At 39.1% G+C, this 16,649-nt stretch overlaps 1 protein-coding gene across 17 annotated transcripts in view; it reads right to left on the bottom strand.

Moving 5' to 3' along the window:
* The window catches only part of ACACA (acetyl-CoA carboxylase alpha), a 330,564-nt gene that overhangs the window by 187,597 nt on the left and 126,318 nt on the right, over nucleotides 1–16,649 (bottom strand). For all 17 annotated transcript variants that reach the window (XM_005583932.5, XM_005583930.5, XM_005583933.5 and 14 more), the window contains 7 exons: nucleotides 14,686–14,818; nucleotides 13,084–13,222; nucleotides 7,860–7,969; nucleotides 6,988–7,069; nucleotides 5,894–5,992; nucleotides 4,446–4,552; nucleotides 1,014–1,124 (listed from right to left, as the gene is read on the bottom strand). In XM_005583932.5, coding sequence (XP_005583989.1) covers nucleotides 1,014–1,124; nucleotides 4,446–4,552; nucleotides 5,894–5,992; nucleotides 6,988–7,069; nucleotides 7,860–7,969; nucleotides 13,084–13,222; nucleotides 14,686–14,818 — 781 coding nt within the window. The remainder of the gene's footprint in view (nucleotides 1–1,013; nucleotides 1,125–4,445; nucleotides 4,553–5,893; nucleotides 5,993–6,987; nucleotides 7,070–7,859; nucleotides 7,970–13,083; nucleotides 13,223–14,685; nucleotides 14,819–16,649) is intronic.

Here is a 16,649-nt window from a genome sequence, read left to right as displayed (position 1 = left end):
TCTACAACCAATGTATAGTACAGCCACATCAACTTGGCTGCAAAGCAGAGGGTAAGACAAAGAGAGATCCTACATTGAGCTTTCCTGAGTCACTCTCAGTTCCTATATACTATGGGCCTGCCACAGGGTTCCTGTGCCAGGGGGTGGTGGCCATGCAGCACGGACTAGGGTATAGACTGCTGGGACAGCAGGGTAGATGGGACATATGATGGAAACTCAGAGGTCTCTAGGCAATGTGAACTAAAGTGAGAAAAAGTCAATCACAGAGCCTGGGCCTGTCCAAGCCAAGAGCAACCATACCAGTATCATACCACCACACCACACATTATCTACAAAGTCAGCAGAACAGGGACACAAAAATATAGAAAGGTATTGATTTTCCTTTGCCATTATGAGGTCCTAAAAGCCATACGCACCATGTAGGGAAGAGCTATCTGAGAAACTGAGCATGTTTATATAGGACAGAATAGGCCGGGCGCGGTGGCTCAAGCCTGTAATCCCAGCACTTTGGGAGGCCGAGACGGGCGGATCACGAGGTCAGGAGATCGAGAGACGATCCCGGCTAACACAGTGAAACCCCGTCTCTACTAAAAAATACAAAAAAATAGCCGGGCGAGGTGGCGGGCGCCTGTAGTCCCAGCTACTCAGGAGGCTGAGGCAGGAGAATGGCGTAAACCCGGGAGGCGGAGCTTGCAGTGAGCTGAGATCCGGCCACTGCACTCCAGCCTGGGTGACAGAGCAAGACTCCGTCTCAAAAAAAAAAAAAAAAAAAAAGGACAGAATAACTCTACTTTTTGAATTACCTAGTTAAATAAAACTTAAAATTGAGTTGGACATTTCATTAACCTTTTTTCTCTGCTAACATGCGGGTAGAAACTAGAGTGAAAGACAATTAGCTATAGACAAAATTAAAAATTAAATATTTTCTGGACATCCAAATTATAGTATGAGTTAAATCATGTACCTCTGATATATATGTTAGTTCAAACAAACAAAAACAGCTTATACTCTACCTGTCTGAAGAGGTTAGGGAAGTCATCTGCATTGTTGACTTTTCTAATTCCCTTCCCTCCTCCTCCTTCTGAGGCCTTGATCATTACTGGATATCCAACTTCCTCAGCTGCCTTCAAGAAAAAAGAAAAAAAAATAGAAGAAATAGTGTTATTACTAGAGAAGGAGAAAACTGGCATTTTTCTCCCTTTAAGAATGCAGTCAGTAAGTCTAAATACAGAAAAATAGAAAGATCTTCAAGATACACTATTAGGTGAAAAAATAAATAGTAGAACAATATTTGTAGTATTAGGTTGAACCAAAAGAAATTGCCTTATTCATAGATTTAAAAAATGACTGAATATAGGCAATTTCTTACGGTTCAATCTAAAGTAATGTCACATGAGTCAAAAACAAAATTATATATGCATTCATACACCTACATATGTAAGTGCAAAGAATTGAAGTTCAGAGTACATACCAGCAACGATTTAGAAAAGAAAGATGGGTCCGGGCTCAGTGGCTAATGCCTGTAATCACAGCACTTTGGAAGGCCAAGGCGGGCGGATCACCTGAGGTCGGGAGTTTGAGACCAGCCTGACCAACATGGAGAAACCCCGTCTCTACTAAAAATACAAAATTAGCTGGGCATGATGGCACATGCCTGTAATCACAGCTATTCGGGAGGCTGAGGCAGGAGAATCGCTTGAACCTGGGAGGTGGAGGTTGCAGTGAGCCGAGAGATCACGCCATTGCACTCCAGCCTGGGCAACAAGAGTGAAACTCCATCTCAAAAAAACAAAAAAAAAAACAAAGAAAGATGGGTGGATATAACTTTCCTTTTTCACTGTATATATTTCTGCATTATTGGAATTTCTTATATTATGCAGGTATCCACGTATCACAATTAAAAAAAAAAAAAAGACATAAAGAGTTCATTTAAAATTAGCTGAAGTGGGGTTGGGCGCAGTGGCTCATGCCTGTAATCCCAACACTTTGAGAAGCTGAGGCAGGTGGATCACACCTGAGGTCGGGAGTTTGAGACCAGCCTGGTCAACATGATGAACCCCTGGCCCTACTAAAAACACAAAAAATTAGTTGGGCGTGGTACTGCATGCCTGTAATCCCAGCTACTCAGGAGGCTGTGGCACGAGAATTGCTTGAACCCGGGAGGCAAAGGTTGCAATGAGCCAAGATCGTGCCTCTGCATTCCAGCTTGGGCAACAAAGTGAGACCCTGTCTCAAAAAATAATAAAATAAAATAAAATAACCAAGTCATTCCTTTGTCAAAATATTCCAGTCTTTTAAGGTTTTGCTACATTACAATAATATCTTTAAAATACATCACCAGGCCTGGCCCAGTGCCTCACACCTGTAATCCCAGCACTTTAAGAGGCCAAGGTGGGTGGATCACTTGAGGTCAGGAGTTCGAGACCAGCCAGCCCAACTTGGTGAAATCCTGTCTGCCCTAAAAATACAGAAGTGGGCACCTGTAATCCCAGCTACTCAGGAGGCTGAGGCAGGAGAATCACTTGAATCTGGGAAGTAGAAGTTGCAGTGAGCTGAGATGGCACCACTGCACTCCAGCCTGGGCAACACAGTGAGACTCCAACCCAAAAAAATAAAATAAAATAAGTATCACCCAGAAAAAGAACATTTCAATGTTTAACCTATGTCAATTAGGAATGAAAATCTTTTACTCGCAGTCTCACCTTTTCTAATGTTTCCTTAACTCTATTCTTTCCTATGCTCATATAAACAGAATTAGTATAATGAACTCAATTGCTGAGTGATAGATGATCAAAGAGATAGCATAAGTGTGGAGAAAGACTTACAAAAAAAGGGGATATCCCACAGGAGGTCAGTAAGAAGGTAGGCCTTTTAAAAATATATGAAAGCTTTAGTCACAGGTCGCCCATTAAAAATATTTTGGAAGAATTTTAACACTTTAATATAATATTAAGTAAGGAGCGCGGAGGTAGAAGGACAAAAAAATTAAGTAGAAAAAAGTATTATGATTACCAACACAATACATATATTAAGACCCAAAACTTATAATTATCATAAGTATAGGAATCTATTAATAAAGATTTTTATATGATATAAATCTATGAGTTGAAAAGGACAAAAAACATGAATATGTTAACAGACATTATCTTTGGATGGTGTGTTTTCATGTGGCTTTTATCATCATCTTTGGCTTTTCAAATTTTCTACCAGAAAATGCTGTTTATAATTATACCAAAAAAAAAAAGAATGTTAGTTGATAAGCAAAAAAAAAAAAAAAAAAAAAAAAAAAGCTAGTTCCTTACAAAGAGCTTCTACTCTTTTGCAAATTATAGCAAACAAAATGAAGCATTTGCAATTCAATTAGAAATATTAATTCTTCTTATTAAGGAGATTACAGGATGTTTAACTTAAAATGCAAACAATACAGCAAAATTATTTGAACATTCAGCATCCCTCTTGAATTTATAACACACGAGTCAAACTAAAGCAGTGTATTTTTCTTATAATAGCCTCTTTCATTATCTTTCATTATACCTGAAAGCATAACTAACACTTTAAACTATTTATAAAAATTAAAGGGGAACAAATTGGAGGGACCTATAAGGAAAGAAAAGTTAATGGTGGGGAAAGGATCTCCTTTTGCCTAGGTTCACATTTTTACATGGATAGACAACAATTAAGAGTAACACTTTCAGTCTTTCTCGGTTCACTCCCTTGCTCCTCCCCAAGGGAAAAATAATAAATTATGTGATTGGTCAACTTGGAAGGAGGGACTGAATATGCATAGTTCAGCCTTTTCCCCTTTGGGATCAACCCACTGCACAGGACTTATGCTCTTTGTCAGCTCTCAGCCATACACTAAGCTGAATTAAGCTCGCTCTCTGTCGAGGGAAATCTGTGGTCATTCAGCACTGCCAGTAACCAGTGGGTGAGTGAGCCTGCTTAACTCTGGTGTTCAGTTTACAAATCTGATTGTTGCTGCACACTTAAGCCATTTTCACCAACATCACTGTTCGTAATAAAGCTGACTGTTTGATCTCTGCCTCCTGGCTTCTTGGTTCTGAATTCAACCAGTGGAAAAAAGTATGTTGTTTGTTGTCCCTGCCCTCACACACTAACAGGTGTGTGAGAGAGAGAATCAGCACCTCCTTAAAACTCTGACTTAATCACCTAAGAAATGTTCTGTCTAGATGAGCAGCCTGCTTCGAAATGAATTTAGATTGTTTACATTTAAAGTCACCTCCTCAATCTGTATTTTTTTAAAGTAAAAAGACTTATGCAATCTAAAGAGAAACCAGAGTATTCTATACTTTTAAACTACACCTCCTGGTTTTACATCCCTAACACCACCTTGGGTATATATCACGAGCCAGACTCCCAATCTCCACATTTGTGACTATAATTGGTCAGTTGAAAGGTATCACTCCCTGGAGTTAGTAACCTACCTGTAGCCCGTCATCCACATCTTTCACATAACCTTTTTCATATAGCTCCTGGGGAACATTTAAGATACGTTTTGAAAAATCATTTTCCTGCCAGTCCATACGAAGACCTGCAATAGACAATAGCAACTTAGGGCAATTACAAGAGCTTCTGCTCTTGTCAATTTTCTGCTCTGCATTCTTTAAAATGCTATCATATTTATCCAAAACTGAGAGTGGATGGGAGAAAGAAGGATGCCATAAAACCCTGATCAGTCCTTGGGGTTAACAGGATTTAGCCATAGCATGACCCAGCAACTTGGGTTCTTATGCTGGCAAAAGCCACATGAGCTAACAGGGAGCAACTTATAAAAATGCAAAGACATACAAGACCAAAACAAACAAACAAAAAAAGAGCATGGCATACTTCTCACAGCAACTCAGCAGGCAAAATACCTTCAAACTGTGTGTTCAGGCCTGCTCCAGGGCCAAGAGGTCTGGGAAATAATTCAATCTTTATGAGCCCTTGGAAATAGAAATGGCGGTTTTATCGGCCTCAGCAGAGTCATGATTCCATGCTCTCTGAACGTCCCTGTACTCAGCCACAAGGGGAACACTATAGCCTCTCCATTCAAACAAGAACAAATTCAACCATTTATTTTAAACGATTTGACCCAGCAGATCTGGAGAGGATATTGCAATCTCCCTGGAGAGCCAGAGTAACAAGGGTTCAAATCTGTTCAGCCTCAAGACAATGGTCATTCCCATTTAAAAGAAGTTTTAGTGTATGTCTGCTCCCAGTGCTTGAGTACTAAAAAAAAAAAAAAAAGAAAAAGAAAGATTCATATTGTTATCAGCTACAATAATTCACATGGAACTCTTTAAAGGATTTGTTGAGAATAAATCATTTTCTGAAAATTCTTGCCCCTCTGGCATGCATGGAAGAAAGGTTAATTACTGACCTCATTTTCTGCATCAAGGGCAACTGAGGTTCAATGGTTTTTAAACAGTCAAAGCAAATTATCAATAGATTGTGGGTTGATATCAAGAAAACATTGGCAAGTAAACATTTGAGTAGGTTTTAGGTTTTTCTTAGTGATCCAGACTACTCCCAGGCAGGTCTGAAGACCTAATTCCACCTGGGAAGCCCACCTCTGAGGAAGATTCTAGCCTACCCAGAGTACATCTAAACCCACAAAACCATGTATGTGCTTTCCCAGAGTTTCTCCAAGTTAACTCACAAGATCACTCTAGATCACAGTTTAGCATCTGTGTCCCTGGAACTAAATTTATATTCCTAAGATAAAAGAATCACAGGTGTATTAATTAAGACAGGAGCTACAAGGTACCATTAATCAACCAGTATTCCATTTCCTGTCAAGTATCCCAATACTTTTTCAAAAGAGGTAAGTCCCAAATATCCTACTGACCTATTTTGTACTTCAAGATACAAACAAGAATTCAGTTCTTACCACTGCCACTCCAGGGAAGAGTTGGGATACCTGCAGTTTGAGCCACTATGGAAGATGCAATCTTATCCCCTAAAGCCCACATGGCCTGGCTTGGAGGACCTAAAAACAAAACAGGAAAAGAATCCTGACTGTAACATCTTGGCCTCATTTCTGGCACATGTAGTTGCCTTGTTTCATAGCTATTTATGTATTTGTCTTGTCCTCCCCGACCCCTCACATATCAAGGAGATCATAAATTGATTATGGGGACTATTATGCTTTGACTTACCTTTGTACCATCTATGACACCTAATGTAGTAAGCTTTTTGTACAGAGTGAGAGCTCAATATATATAAACATATGCTGAATTAAATTTTTGACAAATCTAGCTATAATGTTATCATTCTTCATGATTCAACTTTACCAGATCAATAAAGTCTTCTTTTTTAAGTCAATATCCTGAAATAAGGACTTTAAAGTTTTAGGATTCAAGTCTGAAATAGCATACCCTCTTTGGTCTTAGGGGAACCCAAAAAGGAGACTTATCTTTAATAAGGTTTAGAAAACATAATGTTCATTATTTAAGGTCTCTGAGACAGACAGAAAAATACTTTGAGCTATATAACCTCTCTTTTCCTCTCTGGTATAATGACAGCAGAAAAGTCAGAAGTATCTCTCACCTGTAGCACCTACATGCTTAAATGCAAAGGTGCTGATTCATATTTAATGGCACACTGCCAGGGCATCCTGAGTATTCAATTATCTTCACTATCTAAAAACAGGTAATTTTCCCACATGCTTTCTTAAGGTTAGTTGCAAAGTTTTAAAAGGTCAGTGTTTTAGAAACCAAAGCCTTCTCCACATCTCCATATCGGACCCAGGGACAGAAAACAAAATCAAGATGAAGTGAGATAAGCAAGAAATGAAAAAAATGAAAGAAATGAAGAGGGTTACTCTGAGAGTTAGTAATAGATTGAGGAAAAAAAAAAAAAAAGAGAGAGAGAGAGAGAGCCCAGCACATCTTAAACAGAAGAAGATCAGACTATAGAGTAAAATGTGGGCAAAATTGACAAAAAGAAACAGAAAGACAGGGACAGTATGTCAGAACAGCTTACCCATGAAGGCAATGCCATTTTTCAAGAGAAGTTCCGGTAGTTTGGGATTCTCAGAAGCATGACCCCAGCCAGCCCACACTGCCTGCAAGGGAATATAATATAATTCATTCTTAAAATTCATTCAAAACCCCCACAAACTGCATGACTCTCTATCCAGGCTGGCCCTATTTCATGAGGTACAATAGTTCCACAGCAGCCTAATGCTTAATTCAGCTTCTATGCTTGATTGTTGGCAAACTCTTTACAGAGTAACAATAAGTAGTCCATTGTGGCAAGATCTCTGAAGAGGTCAAAACCAAGTTGAAACTGATATTAAGATCCAGTTATTCTTGTTGCTCTTTAGGAAACTCAATTCATAGCCTAGGCTGTAAAGGGCATTTTCTAGAAATACTGGCTATGTTTCACATATTCAATTACTATGGCCACTCCATTACATCTTTATTGATTACACTGCCATTTACGTTTAGAGTTTTTTCTCTTGGGGCTTTAAGATACCTACCCTAAACTTACTAACACAATGTGACAGGGAAGAAACAGCCTATTTCTTTAATATACCACCATCATTTAGGCTAATATTCCACAAGAAATAGGTAATTTTTACTTACTGGGGATGGCTCAAAGGTGAGATACCTAGAATAAATAATCTCTGAAAGATGCTTCCAAACTTTCTGTTTGTATTAGGTTTACTTTATTTTTAGCCATTCCATTATTTCCATCTTTCTTTTCCTTATTTGGTTTAGTTATCTCATATACAGGCATTTAATAATTTTCAAAAAAGATGCTTTACAAAAATGTTCTTCTCTGGATATCCCCCTGTGCCTAACTATAAAATGGCTGAATTTGGTTTTAAAGGACACATTGGCGTCTCTTACTTGTACTGGGATCCTTTTAGCAATATCAAGAATTAATTCCACATTTGCATAGTTGTTGTTGTTTGGTCCTCCAGGCACTGGCACGTAGTGATCTGCCATCTTAATGTATTCTGAAAATGCAAGCAAATTAATAGAGAACACATGATTGTTTTCTTCCAAAAATTTAATTGCACAGCAAAACTATGTAAAGGTCAGGAACTATCATAAGTAACCACAGGACAAAGAGCATTAATAGGATAATTTCCAGGACCATTTAATTGGGGTCTCTTAGTTTGTTAAGTCACAAGCACTAATATGAGCTACCCCCATATTTAGAAGCTCTTATACTAAAACAGCAGTTCTCCAATATTTCATTTTGTAATCTTTCTGAGGAATCTTTACGACTTCTATATCAAGGCTGATGTGTCTCTCAGTGGCCCAAGTGCAATTACTCTATTCTGAGAAAAAGTTCTAGTCCTGACATTCTTTGTCTTTAACTGGCACTGGACCTAGACTCTTCCTGGTGCAGAGCTTGACAGAATGGAGAAAGATAGGAGAGCCTGAATGGCTTGCAAACTGGCTAAACAAGAAAGGTTCGTTACAGGAGTGTCTGGGAAGAGTGTATCTGGAAACAGGTATTTGAAAGAAACTTGAGAAAGATAACCACTTTCTCATGTATATTTGTTGTACCGTATTCCCTTTCAAATTTGTCACCTAACATCTATCTTCCTATTCTGGCAATGACAATTGTAACAGAAGAGCTACCACGTGTAGGGACTGTAACTAACACTTTATATATACATTATCTCATTTAATTCTCTCATCAACCCAATACATGATACGTGACAGAAAATGATGGCTTGGAGGAGTTAAGTAACTTGCTCAAAGTTCATTTCCTCCATTTATATATTTATTTTAGCTTTCAAATTTCAACTCAAGCATCCAACATTATTTATTAACAGTTCTTTTATCTCGTTCTTTTTTTAAAAATTTAAGTTCCAGGATACATGTGAAGGACATCCAGGTTTATTACATAGGTAAACATGTGCCATGGTGGTTTGCTGCACCTATCAACCCATCAGTTAGGTATTAAGCCCCACATGCACTGGCAAAGGGCATGAACAGACTCTTCTCAAAAGAAGACATTTATGCGGCCAACAAACATATTTAAAAAAAAAAAAAAAAAAAGCTCAACATCAGTGATTATTAGAGAAATGCAAATCAAAACCATAATGAGATACCATCTCATGACAGTCAGAATGGTGATTATCTTGTTTTTATTTCTAAAAGATTTTAAGTCCTTTCTAAAAAAAAAAAAAAAAAAAAAAAACCACTACTAAAAAAAAAAATTCTGCTAGAATGTCTTCAAAATTAAAATAGGTTTATTGTTCTCTTTGATTATAGGAGGGAAAGCATGTAAATTATTAAATAATGTTAGATAATACAACAGACTATAACAATACTATATTTTAAAAGTCAAAATTGGCTGAGTGTGGTGGATTACCCAAAGTAATCCCAGCACTTTGGGAGGCTGAGGTGGGCAGATCATGAGGTCAGGAGATGGAGACCATCCTGGCTAACACGGTGAAACCCCATCTCTCTAAAAATACAAAAAATTAGCCGGGGATGGTGGCACACGCCTGTATTCCCACCACAGACAGAGTGAGGCTGAGGGAGGCTGAGGCAGGAGAATCGCTTGAACCTGGGAGGCAGAGGTTGCAGTGAGCCGAGATTGCGCCACTGCACTCCAGCCTGGGGGACAGAGTGAGACTCTCACCCATTGTCCCACCTCAAAGACAACCAGTTTATGCTTTATTGTATATAAATATATATTTTTTGGTACATATATATGTTTAATTTTTTGATGGATACCTAATATTTCAATAGGCTATATAATTCATTTGACTACTAACTTATTGATGGAAGTACAGATTATTTACAATTTGAAAAATAATAAAATAATGTGTATCCCTGTATGGCTATCCAATTATATCCACAGATACGTTACTAGCAATAAAACTACTGGGTCAAAAGGTATTCATATTTTCAGACTCTCACCAGCAACATGGGTACCAAATACTCTCACCTATGTTAGGTATTATGAATGTTTTCAATTTTGTGAGTTTTGTAAGTTAAAAAAAAAATCTTTAGTATTGTTTTGGTTTAGATTTCTTTTTTGTTTTTTTCTTTGTTTTTGAGACAGGGTCTCACTCTGACACCCAGACTGGAATACAGTGGCATGATCATGGCTCACTGCAACCTCGATCTCCTGGGCTCAGGTGATTCTCCCACCTCAGCCTCCAGAGTAGCTGAGACTACAGGCATGTGCCTCTATGCCCAGCTAATTTTTGCATTTTTTGTAGCGACCAAGTTTCACCACATTGTCCAGGCTGACCTTGAACTTCTGGTCTCAAGTGATCCGCCTGCCTTGGCCTCCTCAAGTGCTGAGATTACAGGCATGAGCCACCATGCCTGGCCCTCCATACTTTTTATCAATAAGGTATAATCTCTTAATCTTAAGGTAGAGTATCTTCACAGATAACATGACGAATAATATGGTATCAAGGATTTGCATCAAAATAATTGTGCATGGGGTTAAGAATATAGATGAAACTAGATTAGCCATGAGTTGATAATTATTGATATTGCATGACAGGTAGATGGGAAGGGATTAATTATACTCTTCAACTTTTACATAGTTAAACACACACACACACACACACACACATCAAAAAACACATTCATTTAAAATGCAAATCCTTAGATGTCCAACACACACACATACTCTCCTCAAAAGACAAAGTCTGTGCTTCAGAGGATGGAAAACAAGGTCCCCCTTGGCAAATACTATATCACATCTTGTAGCCACCTGTAATTTCTAGAAAACCACTTGTGTCATACCTTTATGCATTTGTATATGCTGTTCTTTCTGTCTGGTACACCTTTCTCTCCCTTCAATTGCTTCACTAACTCTTACTCATTCTTGGTTAGACATAATCTCTTTCAGAAAGCTTTCTCTCTTTTTTTTTTATTTCGTTGAGACTGAGTCTCGCTTTGTGGCCCAGGCTGGAATGCAGTGGCACGATCTCGGCTCACCACAACCTCCTCCTCCTGGGTTCATACAATTCTCCTGCCTCAGCTTCCAAGTAGCTGGATTTACAAGCATCAGCACCATGCCCAGCTAATTTTTGTATTTTTAGTAGAGACGGGGTTTCATCATGTTGGAGTCCCAAACTCCTGACCTCAAGTGATCTACCGGCTTCGGCATCCCAAAGTGCTGGGATTACAGGCATGAGCCACCACACTCAGCCTAAGAAAGTTTTCTCTTAAGACTGCCCCCAAGAATTAGATGTCTCATCTCTGTGTTCTCACCGGACCCTGTGCATGTTTCTTTTATAGCACTTACCTCATTGTATTGAAATTATTTGTTTCCTACAACAAGATCACATCTTATTCAACTGTCAGTCTCCATGTTAAGTGAATGAATAAATGAATTAATTGGAGTACCAGATAGAAATGAATGAGGAAAAAGAAACTGGGCTGAGCGCAGTGGCTCACACCTGTAATCTTAGCACTTTGGGAGGCAAAGGCAGGTGGGTCACAAGGTCAAGAGACCGAGACCATCCTGGCCAACACGGTGAAACCCTGTCTCTACTAAAAATACAAAAATTAGCTAGGCATGATGGCGTGCACCTGTAGTCCCAGCTACTTGGGAGGCTGAGGCAGGAGAATCACTTGAACCCTGGAGGCAGAGGTTGCAGTGAGCTGAGTTTGCGCCACTGCACTCCAGCCTGGTGACAGAGCAAGACTCTGTCTCAAAAAAAAAAAAAAACAAAAAACCAAACAAACAAAAAACCACGCAAGATAATTTGTATTTATTATAGATGATCTCATCTTTACAATTATCTAGTGAAATAGACATTAGGATCTTCCTTTTATAAGCATGAAACTTGTGGCTCAGAGATGTGAAAGTATGCATCTAAATGATTTCACATAATAACATGATATAGTTTGAATGTATGTCCCTCACCAAATGTCATGTTGAATTGTAATCCCCAGTCTCGGAAATAGGGCCTGGTAGGAGGTGTTTGGATCATGAGGGCAGCTCCCTCATGAATGGCTTGGGCCATCTCCTTTATGATACATGAGTTCTCACTCTAAGTTCATATGAGATGTGGCTGTTTAAAAGTGTGTGGCACCCTCCCCGCCACCACATTCTCTGTCTTATTCCTGCTCTGGCTGTGTGATGTGCCTACTCCCCCTTCACCTTGCTCCAGGATAGTAAGTGTCCTGCAGCCTCCCCAGAAGCAGAGCAGTTGCCAGTACCATCCTTCCTGTAAAGCCTGCAGAATCGTGAGCCAACTAAACCTCTTTTCTTTACAAATTACCCAGCCTCAGGTATTTCTTTATAGCAATGCAAGAATGGCCTAATATATAACATTTGCTTTCTAATAAATTGGTGACTTCTTGATTTCTAAATAAGATGATATAATAACCTTTCTTTCTTAGGCATAATCATAATACCATTGTCTCAACAAAGAAAAAACATATGCAGACTAAAATAAGTACAAAAGGATAACTCTTTTTCACAGCTGCTTAGGAGTAAAAGATAAAAAAAAGTTAAAAAAGATAACTCTTCACATTATCTGTGGGTACTCTACCTTAAGAGATTATACCTTAGTGATAGAAGGTATGGAGAAGAAAGACTAGTCACATCTTTCAGCTATACCAAGAGTCTTTATCTATAACTATCAGACAGAGAACCATCTGAGTAAAAAGAATATGTAGAAGAATTTACAGAGTGAAACACGCTTCGGTCCCAAAAGATCTCTCCTTCAGGAGGAAAAAAAAAAATCTTAGCCCAAAGTTTTTCTATAATTCAATATAACGCATAAGGAAAACAGCATTTCCTTCTAAATCTTTCCACTTACACATTCCAAAGAATGCGGCATAGCAAATACTTAACACTGAAAAAGGCATACACTTGAAAGGCCAAATCAACACTTTTGTTAAATTTCTTCCTACTTAGCCCTAGAACAAAGGAATCTGTATTGAGGTTGACTATAGTGCAATCACTTTTATATGCCTATTACTGACACATTTTAAACAGAAATTATTTTAAAAGAATTTTACTTGGAAGTCTTGTGTTTGGGAATCCCCCTAAGTTAACATTCTCCTACTTAAAGGCTGTGCTATTCCACGTTTTAGTTTTGAGAGTGATGCTTTCATAATGCTAATAACTCACCTGCATTGGCTTTAAGGTCTTCAGGTGTGACCATGACAACGAATCGAATTGCACGTTCATTTCGAAACATTTCATAAGACCACCTACGGATAGACCGCATGCATTTCACTGCTGCAATGCCATTGTTAGCAATAAGAACCTGGGAGGGGAAAGGAGATGGGAATGGGAGGAAAAGGCAGAAAAAAGCAATAATGGAGGAAAAGAGATGAGAGAATTTTTGTATATCTATCTTTCTGTGTAAAAGTCATACTTTCAACCAAGAATTCTTGTTACTAGTCCAGACTGTTAGAAACTGGCTTCCCCATGGCCAAGCAATGTCTAAATGTTAGCTAAGCAAATACTTGAGTATGTGCCAGCTAAAACATACTCCTTTCTAACTTCATTTGTTTGAAGGGAAAAGTCACAATTACTTAAATCCTGTGAGTTTGTGAATTATTCTACCATACTACCATATCAATTACTAAGGAACAGAAGAAAATGAAATTCAGAGGGATGACATATTATGAAATCAGGAGTAGGGGAAGGCCAACCAGTGCAGGGCCATGCATTTTTCTCTGTTGCAATAAAATTAGGTACACAGCACTGAACATGTTTAAAAATCCTGGTATTAGTTACTTTTCTGCAAAATACTGAATTCCAATACCTTAGAATTGTAAAGAATGCCTCAGAAAGAATGGTCACTGTTGTAGAAAAATCAAATAATCCTGAGACTTTCTGTAAACAAACCTTTTATCTCCTTACCTATCTTGCAGTCATGCCTCTGAGGATAGCACAGACTAATAGACACATAATCTATCTTTATTGGAAGACTAATAAAAGGATGCTGCTGAAGTAATACTTTTAAGAGTGGAAATATAGGTCCCCATCCTTTAATCTTTTAATCACTGGAAGCTATTTCAGCCAAGTCATCCTCTCAGCTCTGACACGGTCTAGATAAAAGTGACACAGAATTACATTTCAGAATACCTGGAATCTCTAAGTATATCATGTGGTATATTCCCTTCAAACATCTCAAATACCTGGTGGAAGCCAGTAAGTCACAGTGTATCAAACTCTTTAAGCCTTCTCTTCTGAAACTCTCTCTACTCTCTTAGCTTTCAATCCAATGCTGTGGCATATTGTTTCCCCACCAGCACCCACAAGCTAATCAATTCTTCATACCCTGTCGGATCAGTGCAGCCCCACCCTGTAAAACCCCAAGATCTTTCAAAAACATTTTTTGTTTTGAGACAGGGTTCCTCTGTCGCCCAGGTTGGAGTGCAGTGGCACAATCCATAGCTCACTGCAACCTTGAACTCCTAGGCTCAAGTGATCCTTCCGTTTCAGCCTCCCAAGTTGATAGTACTCAAAAATAACTTTATGAGCACTATTTTAACTCCTTAATTAGCTATGACTAAATTATCTGTAGTAAATACATATTATAGGAAAACAGTGAAATTCTATTAATAGGATGCTAGGGAGGCAGAAAGGCTAAAATTCACATAAAGAGGCAAAGCCTCTGAGAATCTAAATATCAATTGGGAGTAAATCCAGACAACAAATCTCAGTAAGCATTAAATCATATGTGCTTTTGACAAAATAATTCAGCAAGTTACAACTTACCTTCTCAATCACTTTATTTCCCCCAAAGCGAGTAACAAATTCTGCTGGAGAAGCCACAGTGAAATCTCGTTGAGAATCTATTTTCTTTCTGTCTCGGCCCTGCTTTACTAGGTGCAAGCCAGACATGCTGGACCTATAAAAATAGAGAAGCCATAAAAACACCATCTATATTTTCTGGAGACCTGCTTTTCACTACCATACCCATAACAGTACTTTCACAACTGCATCCTGTGAAGACTGCATGCTGGCAGGTCATATACTTTTCAAATAAAAGAAAAGAAAATGATTCTTGCTTGTGGAAATTTAAGGGGGAAAAAAAAAAAAAAGCATTCCTGAATAATAAAAGACAATATCAAGGTTTCCCAACAGATGCCATCACAAAGAGATAGGCAAAGGATAGAATGAAATGAGATGGTAGAAATAATAGACTCAGAGACCATAAAAGCCAAAAAACAAGTTACCAAAGTTGTTTCTGGATCACAACTCTGGTGTGCAGATGACCTTCACCTCTGTATCTCTGACTTCCATCTTTCTTATGAGCTATAACTCCACATTTTAAAACTGCCTACTATATGTTTTACCTGGGTATCCCCTAGGTATTTCAAAATCAACAACTCCAAAACAAATTTTTTTTTTTTTTTTTTGAGACGGAGTCTCGCCCTGTCGCCCAGGCTGGAGTGCAGTGGCCAGATCTCAGCTCACTGCAAGCTCCGCCTCCCGGGTTTTTACACCATTCTCCTGCCTCAGCCTCCCGAGTAGCTGGGACTACAGGCGCCCGCCACCTCGCCCGGCTAGTTTTTTGTATTTTTTAGTAGAGACGGGGTTTCACTGTGTTAGCCAGGATGGTCTCGAACTCCTGACCTCGTGATCTGCCCGTCTCGGCCTCCCAAAGTGCTGGGATTATAGGCTTGAGCCACCGCGCCCAGCCTCCAAAACAAAATTCTTTACAAGGCAGCATAATATGCCATATTTAATCAATTTTAAGGTTCTACTTTTCTTTTTACTTTAAAAAAAATCTCCTAGGCCGGGTACAGTGGCTCATGCCTGTAATCCCAGCACTTTGGGAGGCCAAGATAGAGGATGGCTTGAGACCAGGAATTCGAGACCAGCCTAGGTAACATGGTGAAACCCTGTCTCTACAAAAAATACCAAAATTAGCTGGCACAGTCACGTGTGCCTGTAGTCCCAGTTACTTGGGGTTGGGGGAAGCTGAGGTAGGTGAATTGCTTGGGCGTGGGTGGTCAAGGCCATAGTCGTGCTACTGCACTCCAGCCTGGGTGACAGAATGAGATGGTGGGTGTCTCCAAAAAAAAAAAAAAATTCTGAAATTGGTATGTATTTTACAATTGATGCCTTATTACATTGGCAGTACTGTTTTTGTTGTTGTTTTGAGACAGAGTCTCGCTCTGTCGCCCAGGCTGGAGTGCACTGGCCAGATCTCAACTCACTGCAACCTCTGCCTCCCAGGTTCAAGCGATTCTCCTGCCTCAGCCTCCAGAGTAGCTGAGAACTGCAGGCACGTGCCACCATACCTGGCTAATTTTTGTATTTTTAGTAAAGACAGGGTTTCGCCATGTTGACTAGGCTGGTCTCAAACTCCTGACCTCAGGTGATCTGCCTACCTCGGCCTTTCAAAGTGTTGCAATTACAGGCATAAGCCACCATGCCCGGCCAGCAGTACTGTATTTTTTCCTTAGTGGTACGTAAAATAATAGCATTTCTAATAATCAGTGGCACCTTGGATTAGACAAAATATGACAGTGGAAACAGCACAGGCCTGGGTTTACATTCCAGATCTGTCCACTTAAATGATCTTTTGCAAATAATTTAATCTTCTCAGCTTCAGTGTTCTCTTTGTAAAATATGCATAATATTCACTGTCCCAGTTATTTACCTATTGTCTCTCAGCTCCAAACCTACTCTTTTATGCTCTGCTCTGTGACAATGGGCCAATATTTTGCAAA

This window comes from Macaca fascicularis, chromosome 16 (assembly GCF_037993035.2).
Source record: "Macaca fascicularis isolate 582-1 chromosome 16, T2T-MFA8v1.1".
NCBI lineage: Eukaryota > Metazoa > Chordata > Mammalia > Primates > Cercopithecidae > Macaca > Macaca fascicularis.
This window is presented reverse-complemented; position numbering and strand designations above follow the sequence as displayed.